This window comes from Odontesthes bonariensis, chromosome 12 (assembly GCF_027942865.1).
Source record: "Odontesthes bonariensis isolate fOdoBon6 chromosome 12, fOdoBon6.hap1, whole genome shotgun sequence".
Lineage (NCBI taxonomy): Eukaryota > Metazoa > Chordata > Actinopteri > Atheriniformes > Atherinopsidae > Odontesthes > Odontesthes bonariensis.
Genome location: NC_134517.1, coordinates 25,781,193 through 25,796,730, shown reverse-complemented (window position 1 = coordinate 25,796,730; position 15,538 = coordinate 25,781,193). Strand labels below are relative to the sequence as shown.

General features: G+C 38.8%; 1 protein-coding gene across 3 annotated transcripts in view; it reads left to right on the top strand.

The window, feature by feature from the left end:
• Window positions 1-15,538, top strand: part of LOC142396788 (E3 ubiquitin-protein ligase SH3RF3-like) — a 90,022-nt gene that overhangs the window by 63,682 nt on the left and 10,802 nt on the right. For 2 of the 3 annotated variants that reach the window (XM_075479878.1, XM_075479877.1), the window contains exons 3-7: window positions 1,647-1,742; window positions 8,082-8,390; window positions 8,914-9,029; window positions 10,949-11,119; window positions 13,885-14,156. In XM_075479878.1, the coding sequence (XP_075335993.1) occupies window positions 1,647-1,742; window positions 8,082-8,390; window positions 8,914-9,029; window positions 10,949-11,119; window positions 13,885-14,156 (964 nt within the window). The remainder of the gene's footprint in view (window positions 1-1,646; window positions 1,743-8,081; window positions 8,391-8,913; window positions 9,030-10,948; window positions 11,120-13,884; window positions 14,157-15,538) is intronic. The other variant, XM_075479880.1, reaches the window with a different exon arrangement.

Sequence of the window (15,538 nt, the reverse complement as noted above, 5' to 3'; positions counted from 1 at the left end):
GTGGGCGTATGTGGTGAACAGCAAAGATAATAAATTCTTGTGTATAGGCTGCAACAACATATATACATGATAAGAGCTGATATAAGCCTACAGGCATGCTGATCCATGCCTTTCATGTAACATAATATATTGTGCCTTGTGGAGCCTTCATTCATAAGAAGACCAGGTTCTTTGAATGAAAAGGTGTGAAGAATATAAGAATCGTTGTCAATAAGAAACGCTGCTGTTAAGACGAAAGAGGACTGCTTCACTACTGAAGAGATCACCATTAACCTCTTAACCTAATCATAGCTGACATTAAATGAAGTATTCCTTTTTTGAAAATGCTCTAATTTATAATGTGCTTTGGTGTAAAAAAGGGATATGTCATGATTTTAAAGGTGCTTTACAGTATATAAGAGCATGAAGCAGTTTACTGTAATTATTTGCCTTTCTTATTGCCAGTGTATGAATGCATTTAAAAGCTTTCCCATCTTTCTGGTCTGCTCACAACAGCCACTGGGCTGTATCTCTGTGAAAAGTGAATTTCTCTGGAAAATCCAAAGGATGTAACATTTGTGCCCTCTCCCAAGAGTCTTCCTTCAGTGCATCTATTGAATTCCCTTACAAGACCAACAGTGTGCAACATGTGGTGATGTTAGTTTAGAAATTGTTTACTTTCAACTAAGGACAGCTCAAGCACAACACATGCTCACAAGTAAAAATCAAAATACACACACACACGCACACACACACACACACACACACACACACACACACACACACACACACACACAAAAAAACACATTAAATAAAAAAAACATTTATCCAGTGTCCCATCTGGCCAAAGGGCAGTATCACTGAGGTCTGGGGAAAATTACGGTTAGCCTCGGCATTCATTACAAGGAGGAATTCTCACATAAGCAGACCAGCAGCTTATGGTTAAACTATAATAACAGTGGAATTGTGGTAACATACACAGTTGAGCCAACACAACAGGATGCTAACTGTAGCTGCTGGTGTCTTAATTTCAGGGGTTTTCTGAAAGTTACACTCAGAACCTTTACCTGAAAAGCTCATAAAGGATCCAAATTTTAAATCACATCCCTTATTCAAATGTCCTCAAAGTCGACAGCCCAATTCATTGGGTCTGTATGAGTATGAAGTATTTAAAATGGCTGTGAAATGGTTGTTGAGATTGGCAACACATGGAATTCTCAATTCATCACTGAGATGTATGATCTGGAAAGTGTTGCAGTTTGTATTTAATGGCTTCTGGCATGAAGGAATTTCTGTTATTTTATGTATTAGACCATTACTTGGTTCCAAAATAAACACATGAAAATGTTTTTACAGCCAAAGATTCCAATGGCTTAAATTGACCATTTTGGATCGTAACTTCAGCAAAGAAAAACACTGTCTGACACAAAAAAAAATCACTTCCCATGCTAAGACAAGGTTCTGATCCGTGCCCTCTATTAGAAAACTCTCAAATCTTAATGAATAAAATAGTCATATATCACTCAAATTTAAAATCAGATAAGAAATATTCTTGCATTGTTTAAAGTAACTGCACATTTGTTATTTTGGGGAAAATATTGTAGATATAATCGGAAATGTGTTTTTGTGTGTTTACATGTGGCTTCACTCATTTCTTCTCTCGCCAGGATGAGGTGCTGACAGTAATTAGGCGAGTAGATGAGAACTGGGCGGAAGGAATGCTTGGAGACAAGATTGGCATCTTCCCCATCCTCTATGTCGAGGTAAACTGACACACAGTCACAAGAGCTGTAGAAACAGGACAACAGTATTACTATACAATGACCATTAATTATCCTACTGCTACCTTTGATAGAAGAGGTAAAAAAACATAGTCCTCTTCTGAGTTAGCATGTAGTCTGTCTTTTTAGCTTTGCTGATACTTTAATGGTATTCATTGAAGCAGCGAGAGGAGCAGAGGATATTAGCACTGTTGTGGAAGCTGATTAAATCAAATTTGTCAGAGAAATAATGTCACGAGTGGTGGAGACAGCGGACCCAAATTGAAACAAGGAAAGACTCTGGAGCTGGCGGATGAATATCTTATTTAAAGCAACACGGCGGATCACAGAGAACACGGTTGGCAGGGTCATGGATTATAAGCAATAATCCATCAGAGGACAACAGAAAACTAGGAGACTATATACTGAGGGAGTGACGAGGGGATTGATAACAGGTGAGAGTCATCAGTAACTAAACCCGGGTGTAACAGAGAAGAGTGGAAGTAAATCTAACAAAATACAGGGGCGAGACCTAAACACTTCTTTCATCTTGCCATGCCTGTCGAGAGTAAAGTAAAGTTTTCTTTAATCCCTGTGCATTTGAAAAAAAAAACAACTTGCACAGTTTAAGCTGGATCACATTTGAGGCCTTTAAGCAGTACTAAAAAGACAGCGGGAGAAATTGTGTTTTTCTTGATTTCTCTTCCCATCAAACAAATGTCTGAATGTACTAATTCTCTTTAAATTCAGTTAAAGTGGAAAATATATTAGTCTGTGATTCCATTAGGCTTCCACTGGGGCAGGTCCCCTCTGCTATGTGCCATGTGAATTAATGTGCAGAAATTTGAAAAATTGTATTAAAGACATATTCATGCCCTTTTTCACAAACTGACACAATACCCTGAAGTCTTGATGAGATGTCTGTAATGTTCTTTAGTCAAAATAACACAGACACTACAGCTGCTCCTTTTTCCTCTAATTATTTATACCTCTATTCAAGCGAATCATTTTGAAGCATAGAATGACCTCCCTTGCTCCTCTCGTCCTCAGGGTCTGTCTCTTTTGAGATCTGTTCTACTTAGTAACCCTTGGAGCACTTTGTTACGGTATGAGCAAGAATACAGTAAATAACCTGAGAGCTCAGGATGTTGTGCCATCTGCAGTTGGACAGTTGGTAGGCCATCTTTAGGAACAAAAAGAAAATACATTTCTAACTTGGCGCTATTTTCTCTCCCTTCGTATCACTGCGTGCTGCCACCTGCCGACAGCCGCACCTGTTACAGTGTTTGCTGCTCGGAAGCAGGGGACTGCTCGGTCTGCACTTCGGTTTGCACGGTCTACACAGCACGCAGTGATACGAAGGGAGAGAAAATAGCACCAAGCGATTGTGAGGTCTGACTTTTTCCTGCACAACGATATTGTGATGCAAATGTATTACTCTTTTGAACACATATTGTTTTGAGAAGCAAAACGCTTTATTTTTGCAACCCCAGCCAACTAGCCGGACTACCTTCGTCAATGCCAAAACGAGGCCGGAACTCGGCTCACAGGACGCAGCGGGGGGTAAGAAAATGGTCATAAATGATATTGCTAATATGGGATTTCATACAGCTTCATGTCAAAAGAGGTGAACTATCCCTTTAATGGCAAATAGAAAAGCAAGACCAAAAAGTGTTTAAACTTCCCACTTCTGAAGTACAGTGAATGCGGCATGATCTGCAATTGAAGCTAGCTTGACATAATAAGAAAATAATAAGAAAAAACTTTGTTAGGTGATATGTTTACCCTACAAATCTGAACAGCTCACTGACACAGTTATATATAAACAAGGCTCAAAACAAATTGTTTTTTTGTTGATGAGATGACATTGACTTTAGATACCCAAATGTATGGACTGAAGCTTGGAAAACACTTCCTTTTCATTTTTCTTTTTTTTTTTGTCAGGTAATAGCAACCTGATACAAGCAATGTTTTGCTGGAACCCTTAAGAGACCTTCTTATGCTTGACTTCTTCGGATGAGAAACATCTCCATTCGCTGCATACCGATGGAAGACATGCTGGGAACCCTGTTTTTTATTAGATAATAACATATTGATTTGTATGCTTAATATATTATTGGTACAACGTGTTCAAAAGCAAATATTCAACAAATACAACAAAACTTATTAAAATGTGTATCCGTACAGATGTGAATGGAATTACAATTTTCCTTTTTAAGATCCTCTTATCTTAGCAACACACTAATTTTCTCACTCAGACTCTGGGGTACCCAATCATATCTCCCTGGCTTTAGCTGGTTGACCGAAACACTTACTTTGGTAATGTGATAAAACCCATAGACTGAGCAAAGTTGGGATAAACACACAGTTGCACAGGTGCTCCTATTAGATAGAGATGCATCAATTATGTAGACTTTTACATCACTTAACATTGCAGTGTTATGTGTTGCATCCCTCTCCATTAGCGCCTGCTTTGATATTGCATTGGTTGGCTGAAATCAAAAGCTGAAATTGTTTTTGACACAATGCTGTGGAAAAACTTAACTGGGAAAACCTGTCAGAAGCCGCACACAGCTGGGTGGAGGTAAAACTTCCCCTGCGTGCTAATATTATGCATGTGTTTCCAGGCCAGTGCCAAATTTCTCTTTGTCATTTCTGCATTTTTTGCTGGTAGCACACCATACTGTAAATCTAAGTAAACTATGAAGAACCTGTGGAAGCTTTTGCAAGAAATTGCAACTGCATGTCTGTCTTGTCCTAAATGTAAACATAGAAACAAAAAAGGAATCTTAATAAATCCAATTATCTAGTTGTAAGCAATGCAAACATTGTGTTTGAGATAAGCTTGATTCAATTGTTTGTGGATCCAGATTTACTGAATGTGACCTTGTTTTTTAGTTGGGTTCCTCATAGCTCAGGTTTATGATCAAAAGATAAAACGTTTGCATCCACCTGAAATTAATGCACAGTGCCAGACTGGGTTATAGAGCACTTTTTTTTTAAAGTCTTGTTGACAACTCAAGGCATTTTTACATAACAAGCCACATTCACTTGTTCACACACCCATACAGCATTTGTTAGTTTACTTTATATAGCTGCTGTGCTTTTTCTCTACCACATACACTCACATACTGATATGTGAGTGTAATATGGGGTTCAGTGTCTTTCCCAAGGACATTTTGAAATTTGGTCTTACCCATCTCGTAGTGCAGATTATCAGTTCAAGCTTCTGTATTAACTTGAGATGACACTCAAGCTTCAAAAGAATATATTTTGCTCACCAGATACAGTAACTGATAACCTTGGATAATTCATTTCATTCAGCGGGAAATAAGGGGTTAAGAACTGACTCATTCATGTACACACACACGCACACAGTCCTGTGTTTTCTGCAGCATGATCGGGTGCGTTTGTAGTGGTAGAAAAACTATCACAACATTGATATGTCGTATAGCCCTGTGTGTGTGGGTGTGTTTGAGTGTGTGACATAATTGTATTTGTACTCTTGGATCTAAACTAGAACTAGAACATGTCTATGAGTGACTCAGTTAGATAATTTGTGGCCTCACCGACCTTCTGAATGTTTTGTGTGTGTGTGTGTGCATACATATATGCATACGTCCTCTAGTCACCCTCATGAGAGTTATAACTGAGTTATATCTGCAGCATCAATCCATCATGCTCATTAGCATATGATTTGGCTTTGATTAGCATATCTATTAATATGGAAATGTAGCATCACCAACACTGGACCCAGACGTGGCAGCCCTACACGTTGTTCACCACTCACTCACTCACTCACACACACACACACACACACACACACGGAGGCAGACATGATTACAATGTGAATTTGTTGGCTTGCTGTGTCTCAAATGGTAGGTGTGTATGTGTGTGACTTTATAAAACAAACTTATAATAAGATTAACAGTAATTTTTCACACAGATAGCACCAAAACTGGATGTTAACTTTAATGTACAGAGTTCGTACTCGTGTCCAGTAGGTATCATTGCTGTGTTGAAAAATATGCACAAATAAAATGTGCAGACTTTTGCCACGGCAGGTGTTAAAGAGGTCGTACCACTGACAAAGCTGACAAAAACCTTTCACAGTTTATGGGCCTATAAAATCCATGCAACCTGCTGCAGGGTTTCTTTCTAGGAAGGGGAGGGAGATGAGACTCGAGAAGCAGACAGCTTAGAATCAGTGTGAACTTTGGCATAAGAAAAAATGAATGACATTAGAAGAGAACAGAAGGACACAATTAAATATTGTCATAATGTAACTTGCTGGTTAATAAAAATGTCAGCTCTTTTATGCTTAATTATACGACATAACAGCTGTTTGCTAGTAGAAGTAATAAAAGTGACCCAGACTACCTAAAGAAATTTCTTGTTTGTGGTGGAAAGAAAAAAACTCCGTCAGGTTGGAACCTCAGTGGTACAGGTTCACAATTGCACCACCTTCACACCACTCCAAAACATTATTGGATATGTTAGATACGTTTTTGTTGTTGTTGTTTAAAGTTGATAAGGTACACAACCAAATCATTAACCTTCTTACCTCTTTAATTTTTTTTTTTTTTAATCTTTGCAAACTGATGCCTGTTCTCTGCCACAATATATCAAATATTAATTAGCAAGTTCAACAAATCCCTTTTCTCATTAAAACCTAAATTACGTTATGAGCTGTGTTACCTTAATGGGGCTTTTTCTTCTGTTTTCTTCTGTTTCTGGGAGGAAAACAAAACCTTTTCCACATCTCCCTGTTAAATTGCCTGTTAATCACCAATTTTGGTAACCTTTTTGTCCGATCAGCATAATACAATGAAGAGTCGAGACTGATAAAAGTTTGATGAGTGATGTTTTCAATTTGAGGGTCTTCTCCTGTTCTGCGAGATAGGGCTGGTGTTAGGGCAGAACCTGACTACCCCTGTTGCTAGGCAGTATCATCAAAGAGTCTTCTTGGGTCTGAGTAGACCAACCAGTTATATACAGTATATGTATTCTATACTTAAAGAAATGTTTGGTATTTTCATATTTAGTAAACGATTTAAATCAACCAGTCCTGGCACACAGTTAAAGTTGTTGAGAGTAAAAGCACAATGAAGCTTAAGGCCTTGTTAATGCATTATACTTAAAGCACACTTAATGCATTGTTGTCCTCATCAGAGGAACCACCAGTCTACCACCCATTACTCGTATGTTGTACAATTTATTGCACAAATCCTCTCCTAAAAACTCTTTTAGATTGTGCATCATTGTCAAAGTGCAGATCTCAGAATTCTGTATGTTTGCTAAGTAATTTGAATATAAAACAATCTATCAATAATATGCAGAGATTTACCATTATGCTTGCTTTATTTCAAACTGAAAAGAAGCAGCTAAAGAAAGATGAAGATCTAGAGAGCTTGGAGGAATGTCTGTTTGTGACTGTGATTGATTAATTAAACAGTTTGATTTGAGACATTTAAGGATCTCACTTTATATTAAAACTTTGGCTTTATGTGCTTACGTCTTTGTTATAGTTCTTGCCATGTTTTTCTTCAATCGTATGCATAGAGAACATCAAGCATTATCATGTTATGTTGAAAACATTTTGCAGCAATTCCGAAAAAAGCAGTGAGAGATGGGCCTATTTCTCTCGGTGAACAACTATTAAGCCTTTTATTTTTGGAACACAGTTGCAAGCAACTCATCTCAATAATGACCAAATCATCTTACCAACAGGAGTGAAAACTGGCATCATGAAAATACCTGTTAATGACTGAGCAATTTCTTAACGAGTTGAGCTACATGATATTTTCATAATGTGCAAAATGTGATGTAACTGTTGAATAATTTGATGATGATATGACTTGTGATATATAAACAAGTACTTTGATCTATGGTACCAATCTTAATATCTTCAGTTTTATTTATATAGCACCAAATCACAACAAATGTCATCTCAAGGCAATTTAAAGAAAGTCCAACTCCTGCCATTTATTATCCACTTCATTGTATTCCAACTATAATTCAATTAAATCAAATAAATTCAAGTTCTGCAAACTTTTATAAATCAGACTGGATAATTAATTTAAATTATTCTTTTTGAAAAATATTCTCATGCTCTCAATAATGAGAACTAAAAGTTGTAAGTTGTAAAAGAGTTTCACAGCACAGCTGCTATAAGTAATTACTGCCTTGCTGCTGATCTGAACTGCTGCCAACGAGAACAAGCCAGAAAGGGCCACATTAATACACTTGTGTTCAAGATGTTGCCTGAACTACTCTGGTCTGACATCTAACACCTATTTCTCTTGTGTCCTACCATCCCCCTCTGCTCTCCACTATTTTCAGTTAAATGAAACAGCAAAGCAGCTGATGGAGATCGACAAGCCTCTGCCAGCTAATGCGCCAGGTCCGAGCTCTGAGCCAGCCCCGTTGGGCCCCTGCACTCCTGGGCCCTCCCCGAGCGCCTCCCCGTCTAATGGAAATGGCTCTGGCCATCGGAGAAGCGAGGGAAAGAAAAACGCCAAGAAGCGGCATTCATTTTCTGCCCTGTCCGTCAGCCAGAGGGCCGCCCAACTCAATAACAGGCACAGCATGGAGATATCCCACCCAGTCCTCATCAGCTCCTCTGACCCCAGAGCTGCTGCACGCATCCAGGTGCAGGCGCACACATTGATGTATATTATTATATAAAGCAAAGGCTGTATTCAGATCTTTTTTTTTTTGAGGAAAAATAATGGTATTCTACATTAGAAAACATTTTAAAAATTTTGCAATGATCAGCAGTTATATGTTGCTTCGTGTAGACTGTGATCATGATTTAAAATGTCTGTATATATTTACAGTGTATGTTTAGAATACAAATATATGAGGGAAGGAGGAAAAATAGAGTTGACTTATTTCACTCTAATGCTCTAGATTTTTTTAATGAAGCTCCTGACTCCCTTCTGTGCCTCGCAAATAAAATCATCCGTTCTCAATCAATCTGTTTTTGATAGCTTTCAGCGGGAAATTTGTTGCTTTTACACTTATGTTTTCTGGTTTTATTCATATCTGGTTCATTGTTTTTTTTTTTTTTCTTTTAAAGTATCAAGGATGCTGAAAGACTGAAGGTGCATTTTCCTTTCTAATGCGAACCACTCAGTTTCTTTGTGTGCCGTATCTCCCTATATGTCTTTAGGATGCATCTCCACCGGGTCCATCTCCCTCCTCGGCAGGGGGACCGCTGTCCCCCAAAGTGGCATCTCTGACCTCTGAGCTGCTGGCCCATGCAAAGGTGCAGCTGCCACTCAACATGTGAGTACCCCTCAGCTCTGCCAGCGCATCCCGCTGTGACCTTTATTTCTCCTCTTTTTTTAGTCCCTCCTTCCACCTGCCCATTCTGTTTATCAACAGAGTCAATATGTACGTGAGATCCAAGCGAGATTTCAGAAACCACCTCCTGCCAGCATTAGAAATATGTGCTCTGTTGTGCCCAGAGATATTGGCCATGTTCCACAACCTCTGCAACCACATTTACTCCTCCACTGGTCAAGGATGAAATCCCCCTTAGAGAGGAAAAATACAGTTACACATCACTTGCTTACTTGTACTTGAGGCTTGGGTTTTGTAACAAGTCTTACAATCGTAAATTATTAATATACCAGATAACCTGTTTTTTTCCCCTTTTTTCTTTTTCCTATGTTTTTCTTTTATGTGTCAATCAAATGTCAGAAAATAATTCAGTATTACAACAGATATTACAGAGATAGTACAGATATGTATACAAGAACATACAAATAATGGTTACAGAGGCAATAGTTAGGGACTTGGCTTTTGACTTTATTACCTTTGCATTGTTTGTATGAATCAGAGGCCAACAAAAATCTCTTACAAACACCAATTGAAATGGTTATTGAGAGGCAAAAACAGGACTACACATCCAGGTGGTTGGTGGTGTGCTAAAAATGATGTAGACTGTTTTATCACGTTTTACCAAGTAATTACGATCGTGAATGTCCATCTTTGTGGTCAGTCCTCACAAGTTCAAATGTTCAAATGAGCTTGTATTTACTTTTAACAGCCACACTTCTGTCAGAATGTGAGTCAAATACAAAAGGTATGCTTTGATAATATCAGATTCAAAGTAGTTTTGTGGATACACAAACAGTTACACACACACACACACACACACCTACCGATCAAGAATAGGTCTGTCCCACTGATGAGGTCCGATGTTTTCATCTTGACCTGGCAACTATTCCTGTTGCCATGCGAAGAAGGGAGACAGTCCCCACATCTGTTACCATGGTAACGGGGAGCAGCACATATAGGGCTTGTTTACTCTGTAGTCTTATCATCTTCTGTCGGAGTCTCATACTATAAAGTCTCGCAGTCTCAGGACCAAGAGCTCATTTATATCTTCACACAGGTACAATAGTCAACATGTAGTTAAATACTGTAAAGTACAATGACAAATACTACATTTAGTTTTTAAGCTGGTAGACAAGGACTTACCTTTAGGCATCCATTTACAGCATGCAACACACTGAGGAGGAAAAAAGTAATTCAGCCTCAAGTGGTCGCATTGCTTCCACAGTCACATAAATAACTTGAATAGTCTTTTGGAATTTTATTTACTTTTTACTCCTTACCTTTTACTAGTTTCGATTAAAGAAAATGACCCTCTCTTGTTGTCTTTCAAATTTGAAATTCAACGTGATATCAGAGTCCACTGACTGATGTTTGACAAACAAATTATCTCAAACAGTTTGAAAAAAATGGATGATAAATGGTGGCATGACCAACTGCAAAGGTTTGTCTCTGAGTGCAATCAAAGATCCTTCTGTAGATCAGAATGTCTCTTGATGTTGAACATCCATACCATATCTGTTCTATGATCCTCTGCACTTCACAGTAAAAAACAGGAAATTAGCAGTATAAGAATATTTTGGCTCAACATCTCATTCATACTTTTTCGTAAGAAAAGTTTAAGACTTGGGGAGAGAAATCTGCATTCTATATTCTTGAGCCGCTTCATAATAAATCGAGAACATCTGTTTCTCCCTTACTATTGTAACACACTCTTTTCTCCTGGTTTTTGTAAGAATTAAGCATTAATGCTAGTCCACATGCATGATTCCATTCAGATGGTGAAAAAACTATCTGAATGTGGTAAATTGCTCAATACCTCTATCACACTTTCTCATTTTGTCTGTTGCCTTTTTTTCCCCCAGATATCTGGCTCTGTATGCCTACAAACCCCAGAAGGCTGACGAGCTGGAGCTTAGGAAGGGGGAGATGTATCGGGTTACAGAGAAGTGTCAGGATGGATGGTTCAAAGGCACTTCACTGAGAACTGCTGCTTCTGGTGTCTTCCCAGGAAATTACGTCACCCCTGTGTCCAGGTCAGTGAGCTCAAGCTTGGGATCAGACAGGTTGGAGGTGATGCTGTCATTACTACAGGCAGATTAAAATAACAAATTGTTATATTTGGGGTATAGATTTGATTATGTGGTGTAGAGTCCAATTCGTCCACCGATTTCACCCATGATGGATGGACAATGAAGTGAAGTGATCTCCTGAAAAGACCACAGTTTAAGTACGAGTGTAATCTATTCAATAGCCATGTGTCCAATTCAGACTTTTGCCCCGTTTACCACTCACTTTATTCGGATCCTGCCCAGCAGTGCAATGTTAAGACGTTAAGTTCTTGTGTTTTCCTCACATAAAGTTATTAACACAATTTTACATTGTAATGTTTCAGGGTAATGATGGGTAATGATCAGAATGAACAGTGTAATAATGTTGGTATAATGACATTCAGTTACATGTTTTAGCTTGTATTTAGTTGGAAGAGTTACATTGTGGATAATGTGTTCCTCATGTTTATTGAAATCCCCCCACATTTTGAACATCTTAAGTTCCTAAAAAGGGATAAGGGATAAAATAAGAGGCCACAAATCTGAGAAAAAAAACACATTTTTTTCAACTTACAGTAATCTGTACTGATTTACAAAGATTTAACTGATTTAACACTGTTTTACATTGTGAACTTGATACATAAACATAAACTACAACTAACAACATTCCACCCAATTCTACTGGCTCTGTTATTCTAATGTTGGGCTACCACATCCTCATCATAGATCATTATCATCATTATCTTCATCATCATTATTTTTCCCATCCAAAACGTCACAGCTGCTCAAAGGAAATGAAAAAGTTTTTTCACAACTTTAATGACCCTAATTTTCCCAGAGTTCATGAAAACATTTGCTGTTACTGTTCTAATCTACCATGAAGTTGTCGAGGCAAACGAATGAGAGAGGATAAAAGTGATAGCAAAAGAGAAGTGCAATAATGGAATAAAAGATTGGTAAAACATAAGGGGAAAAATTAATTCCGCATGATGGAGTAATGTGGGATAAACACAGTTCGAAAGAAAATGGAAGTGAGGAGAAATATGGTAAAAGATGGAATTGGAAAAAGTAAAAAATGTGGAGAATTTTCAGGAGGGAGTTAAATAGAACACAGCTGACAGAGAAACAAATTCTAAACAGAAGGGGGGATGAAGGAAGAGAGAGCAATTGAAAAAGAAAATGATCCAAAGAGATGAAACGGATGCAAAAACAGCAGGTGTCCTCCTCTTGTGGATATGAATGGCTGCTACACACTCTGTGCTTATACAATCTTAGGGAGAGCAAGAGCAAGGCAGCATGGGCGCGTAATCAAATGAGAGGCAATTTGTTATTTTTACGCAAGCATACTCTCTCCTTCTCCCTCACCCCTCATTCCTGACTGCTCCCCCCTCTTTTGTCTGCAGTGCAGCTCGGAAATTTCTCTGTATGATAATGAGAGACTTCCAAAGATGCACACACACAAACAGACTTAGGCACACATTTATGCACACAGTAATTCACAGTAATGAAAATGGACAATTTGGAGATGTCCATTTTTAAATGCAATTAAGATATTTCCACATTCATTAGAATGACAGATTGATCAAATTCTACAAGAGAATGCTTTTGGATCATAATCATCCAAGATGTTATACAGACAAAAAAAAAACAACAACAAAAAAAGAAGCGCTTCTTTTCTGCTCTGGCATGAGTGCTGTTTGGTCTAAATGACGGCTCTCTCACCTCATAAAATTGTATGAATTCTTTAAGCTCTGCAGCCAAAAATGTCTGCAGGGGAAGCCAATGTGGCGAAACCAACAGGCACAAGAAGCAATAAATGTGGTGTATAAGAGATATCCACTGAGAACCTCAAATCAAAGAACCTGTGAATAACTTTCCTGTGTCTTTTTTTGGTAGAAACACACACACACACACACACAAAGCCGTAACTCAGTATGTGTCTGACAGGAAGTCGATGGGTAGCCATAAGAGTGTGAATACCACTGCGTCAATAATGTTCAGTTCACTGTTCTGCCATTCAGCACTCTGCAGACAGAAACATGAGCAGCCTGCAGCACCATATATGATACAGCAGAACACTATATCGTGCTGATCCACCAGCCAGATAATAGCACCGATATTATTCACTTTGACAGCGCTTGATACTACTGTTTTTAACTCCTGCTCTGCTATTGTGAATTGAAAATTGTGTAAACCTTAATATTTTGAGCTTTAACAGCCTAAGAGTCTACAGCCATACCAGCAGCTCGGCGAGACTGTTCACAGATATACTGTTGAGTGCACTAAGCTAAATTGTAACATCATCTGAATGTAGCTGTGCCATCTTCTCTCCCAGTGCGTTTCTTTTAAATTGTATTGTCTTATTAAATTGAAGATATATTCTCCCGACAGGCAGAAAGTTGCTGGCTGTATGTTGGAAGCTTCCATATACGGCTTCAAGAGCTCAGTGGATTACCCCTTTCATGATGTAATTAGAACAGAACTATCAGAGGCAAGAGTGCATAACGCAGGCTCTATATCGCCATGACAAGCAATGGCAGACAAAATTAAGTAAATGCTGTAATTACGATTTCTGTTTGTTGCTGACTTAAGTTTATCGCATCCTTCGAATAATATTTGGAGATGCAAGTTTTGTATGTCCATGAAGTCAACAATAATTCAAAAAGGTTAACAAGGCATAAAGGTGCATAAAAATATCATTTGAAAAAATGATAAAAAGTCAACATTTTCCTCCGATCTATTCTTTGAAGGGCTCCATTTGGAGTTGGTGCTACTCGAGGCTCATGTTTGTCCAGTCCAGTTGGTGGAGGGGGAGGAAGTGGGTGCAGTCAGGTGGCGAGTAAAATCTCCGACCCTTCGTCCCCGGGCCCCTCTTCGTCCCGTCCCTCCACCCCGCTTGTGACCTCAGTAAACTCTGTTAACAGCATCAGCCCCGCCTCCTCACCGCAAACTGCCGCCGCCCAGCTGAAGAACTGCCTGCGCTCAAGCCAGCATAACCAGGCACGCACCCCAATGCAGCTGGGTAAGCAGAAACGTGTTTTTTGTATCTGTATGACTACATTTGATTTATTAGAGCCTCAGATTAACAGATTGAATGCATCTTATCCTGCAGAGTTCCTCACCAGATTAAAACATAATTTTACCTTCGCCAATTTACATGTCTAAATGTCTAATGTGTGTAATCAGCTTTATTAGCAAAATAATGTATGCTCTTAGAGGTTATTGGTGGATCTTATGTGAAGAAACACGAGTTCAATTCAAGGATACAGCTTTTTTATTTGAACTCTCCACCTTGTTTCGCCTTGGTCCAGTCTCTTGTGGGCCATTGTACATGCACCAAAGCTACTTTGTTTTAGGTTCAGACAATCAAACGGAGCTTCTTAGTAGGTTCTAGCCTTATCACATCGTTATGATAACGAAACAAAGTTCCTTGTATAAGTTTTGGCATGAAACTGCTTAATAATGTTTATGGAGAGCTCATGGTTTGGCATGAGTCACAGGGATGAGATAGGAGTGATGTGGGACTCTTTTGGCTGAGATTGTTGGTATCCATGGTTTCCAGTTATGAATAATAACATTTTATTACAAATAAAGTGTTGCAGTGTTCTTTTTCTTTGCATGATAATCTGTAAGCTCCGTTGGTGAATTCTGAATATGAGATTTGTTCAAAATATTCAGCTCAGAATATTTTGTTGCATTGTAAAATTTAGCACAACAATCGTGCATAACTATATTCTCACACCCACAAACTACACACATGCGTTACATGTATATGAGTTCCCTCACACACATTCAAACCCACACACACACTGTCTTTACAAGCCCTAGATCATATCAGCCTTGCTTTCCACTCAGAATCTATTCATCTCTTGAATACCCCTTTCTCTTCTCCCCTTTGTATCCTTTTCGTTCTCCCTCTGAGAAAATAATGGTGAAGGTCTCTTTAGAGAGGCTGGAGAGTACACACTGAGAGAGAACTGCCAAGACCAACACACACACAGACATGTGCACTCCCACGTACATACCTACACATGAGTGAACACACCAACTGACAAACACACAGTCGAATGACATCATTGTCCTTTTTGTTTTATGGAGGCGTAATGACAGAGCTTCTCCTTTCTTTCCCCACCTTTGTTCCCTCGTTGTTCTCTTTCTCTGTCTCTCTCTCTCACACACAAACACACACACACACACATCTGGTCTTGATTACAAAATAAAGTATGTGCATAGTTCTGGCATTTAGTGGTTTTATAACGCGACCAGCACACCTCTCCAAGGATTTTGCCTGAGTGCTGTAGAGTAGCAGAGCAGGTGGCTGGAAAACCCAAGTGTGTGCATATCTCGATGTATGTGTGTGGTATACATGTCTGTATGTTTATGGGAATGTTTGTTTTTGTGCAC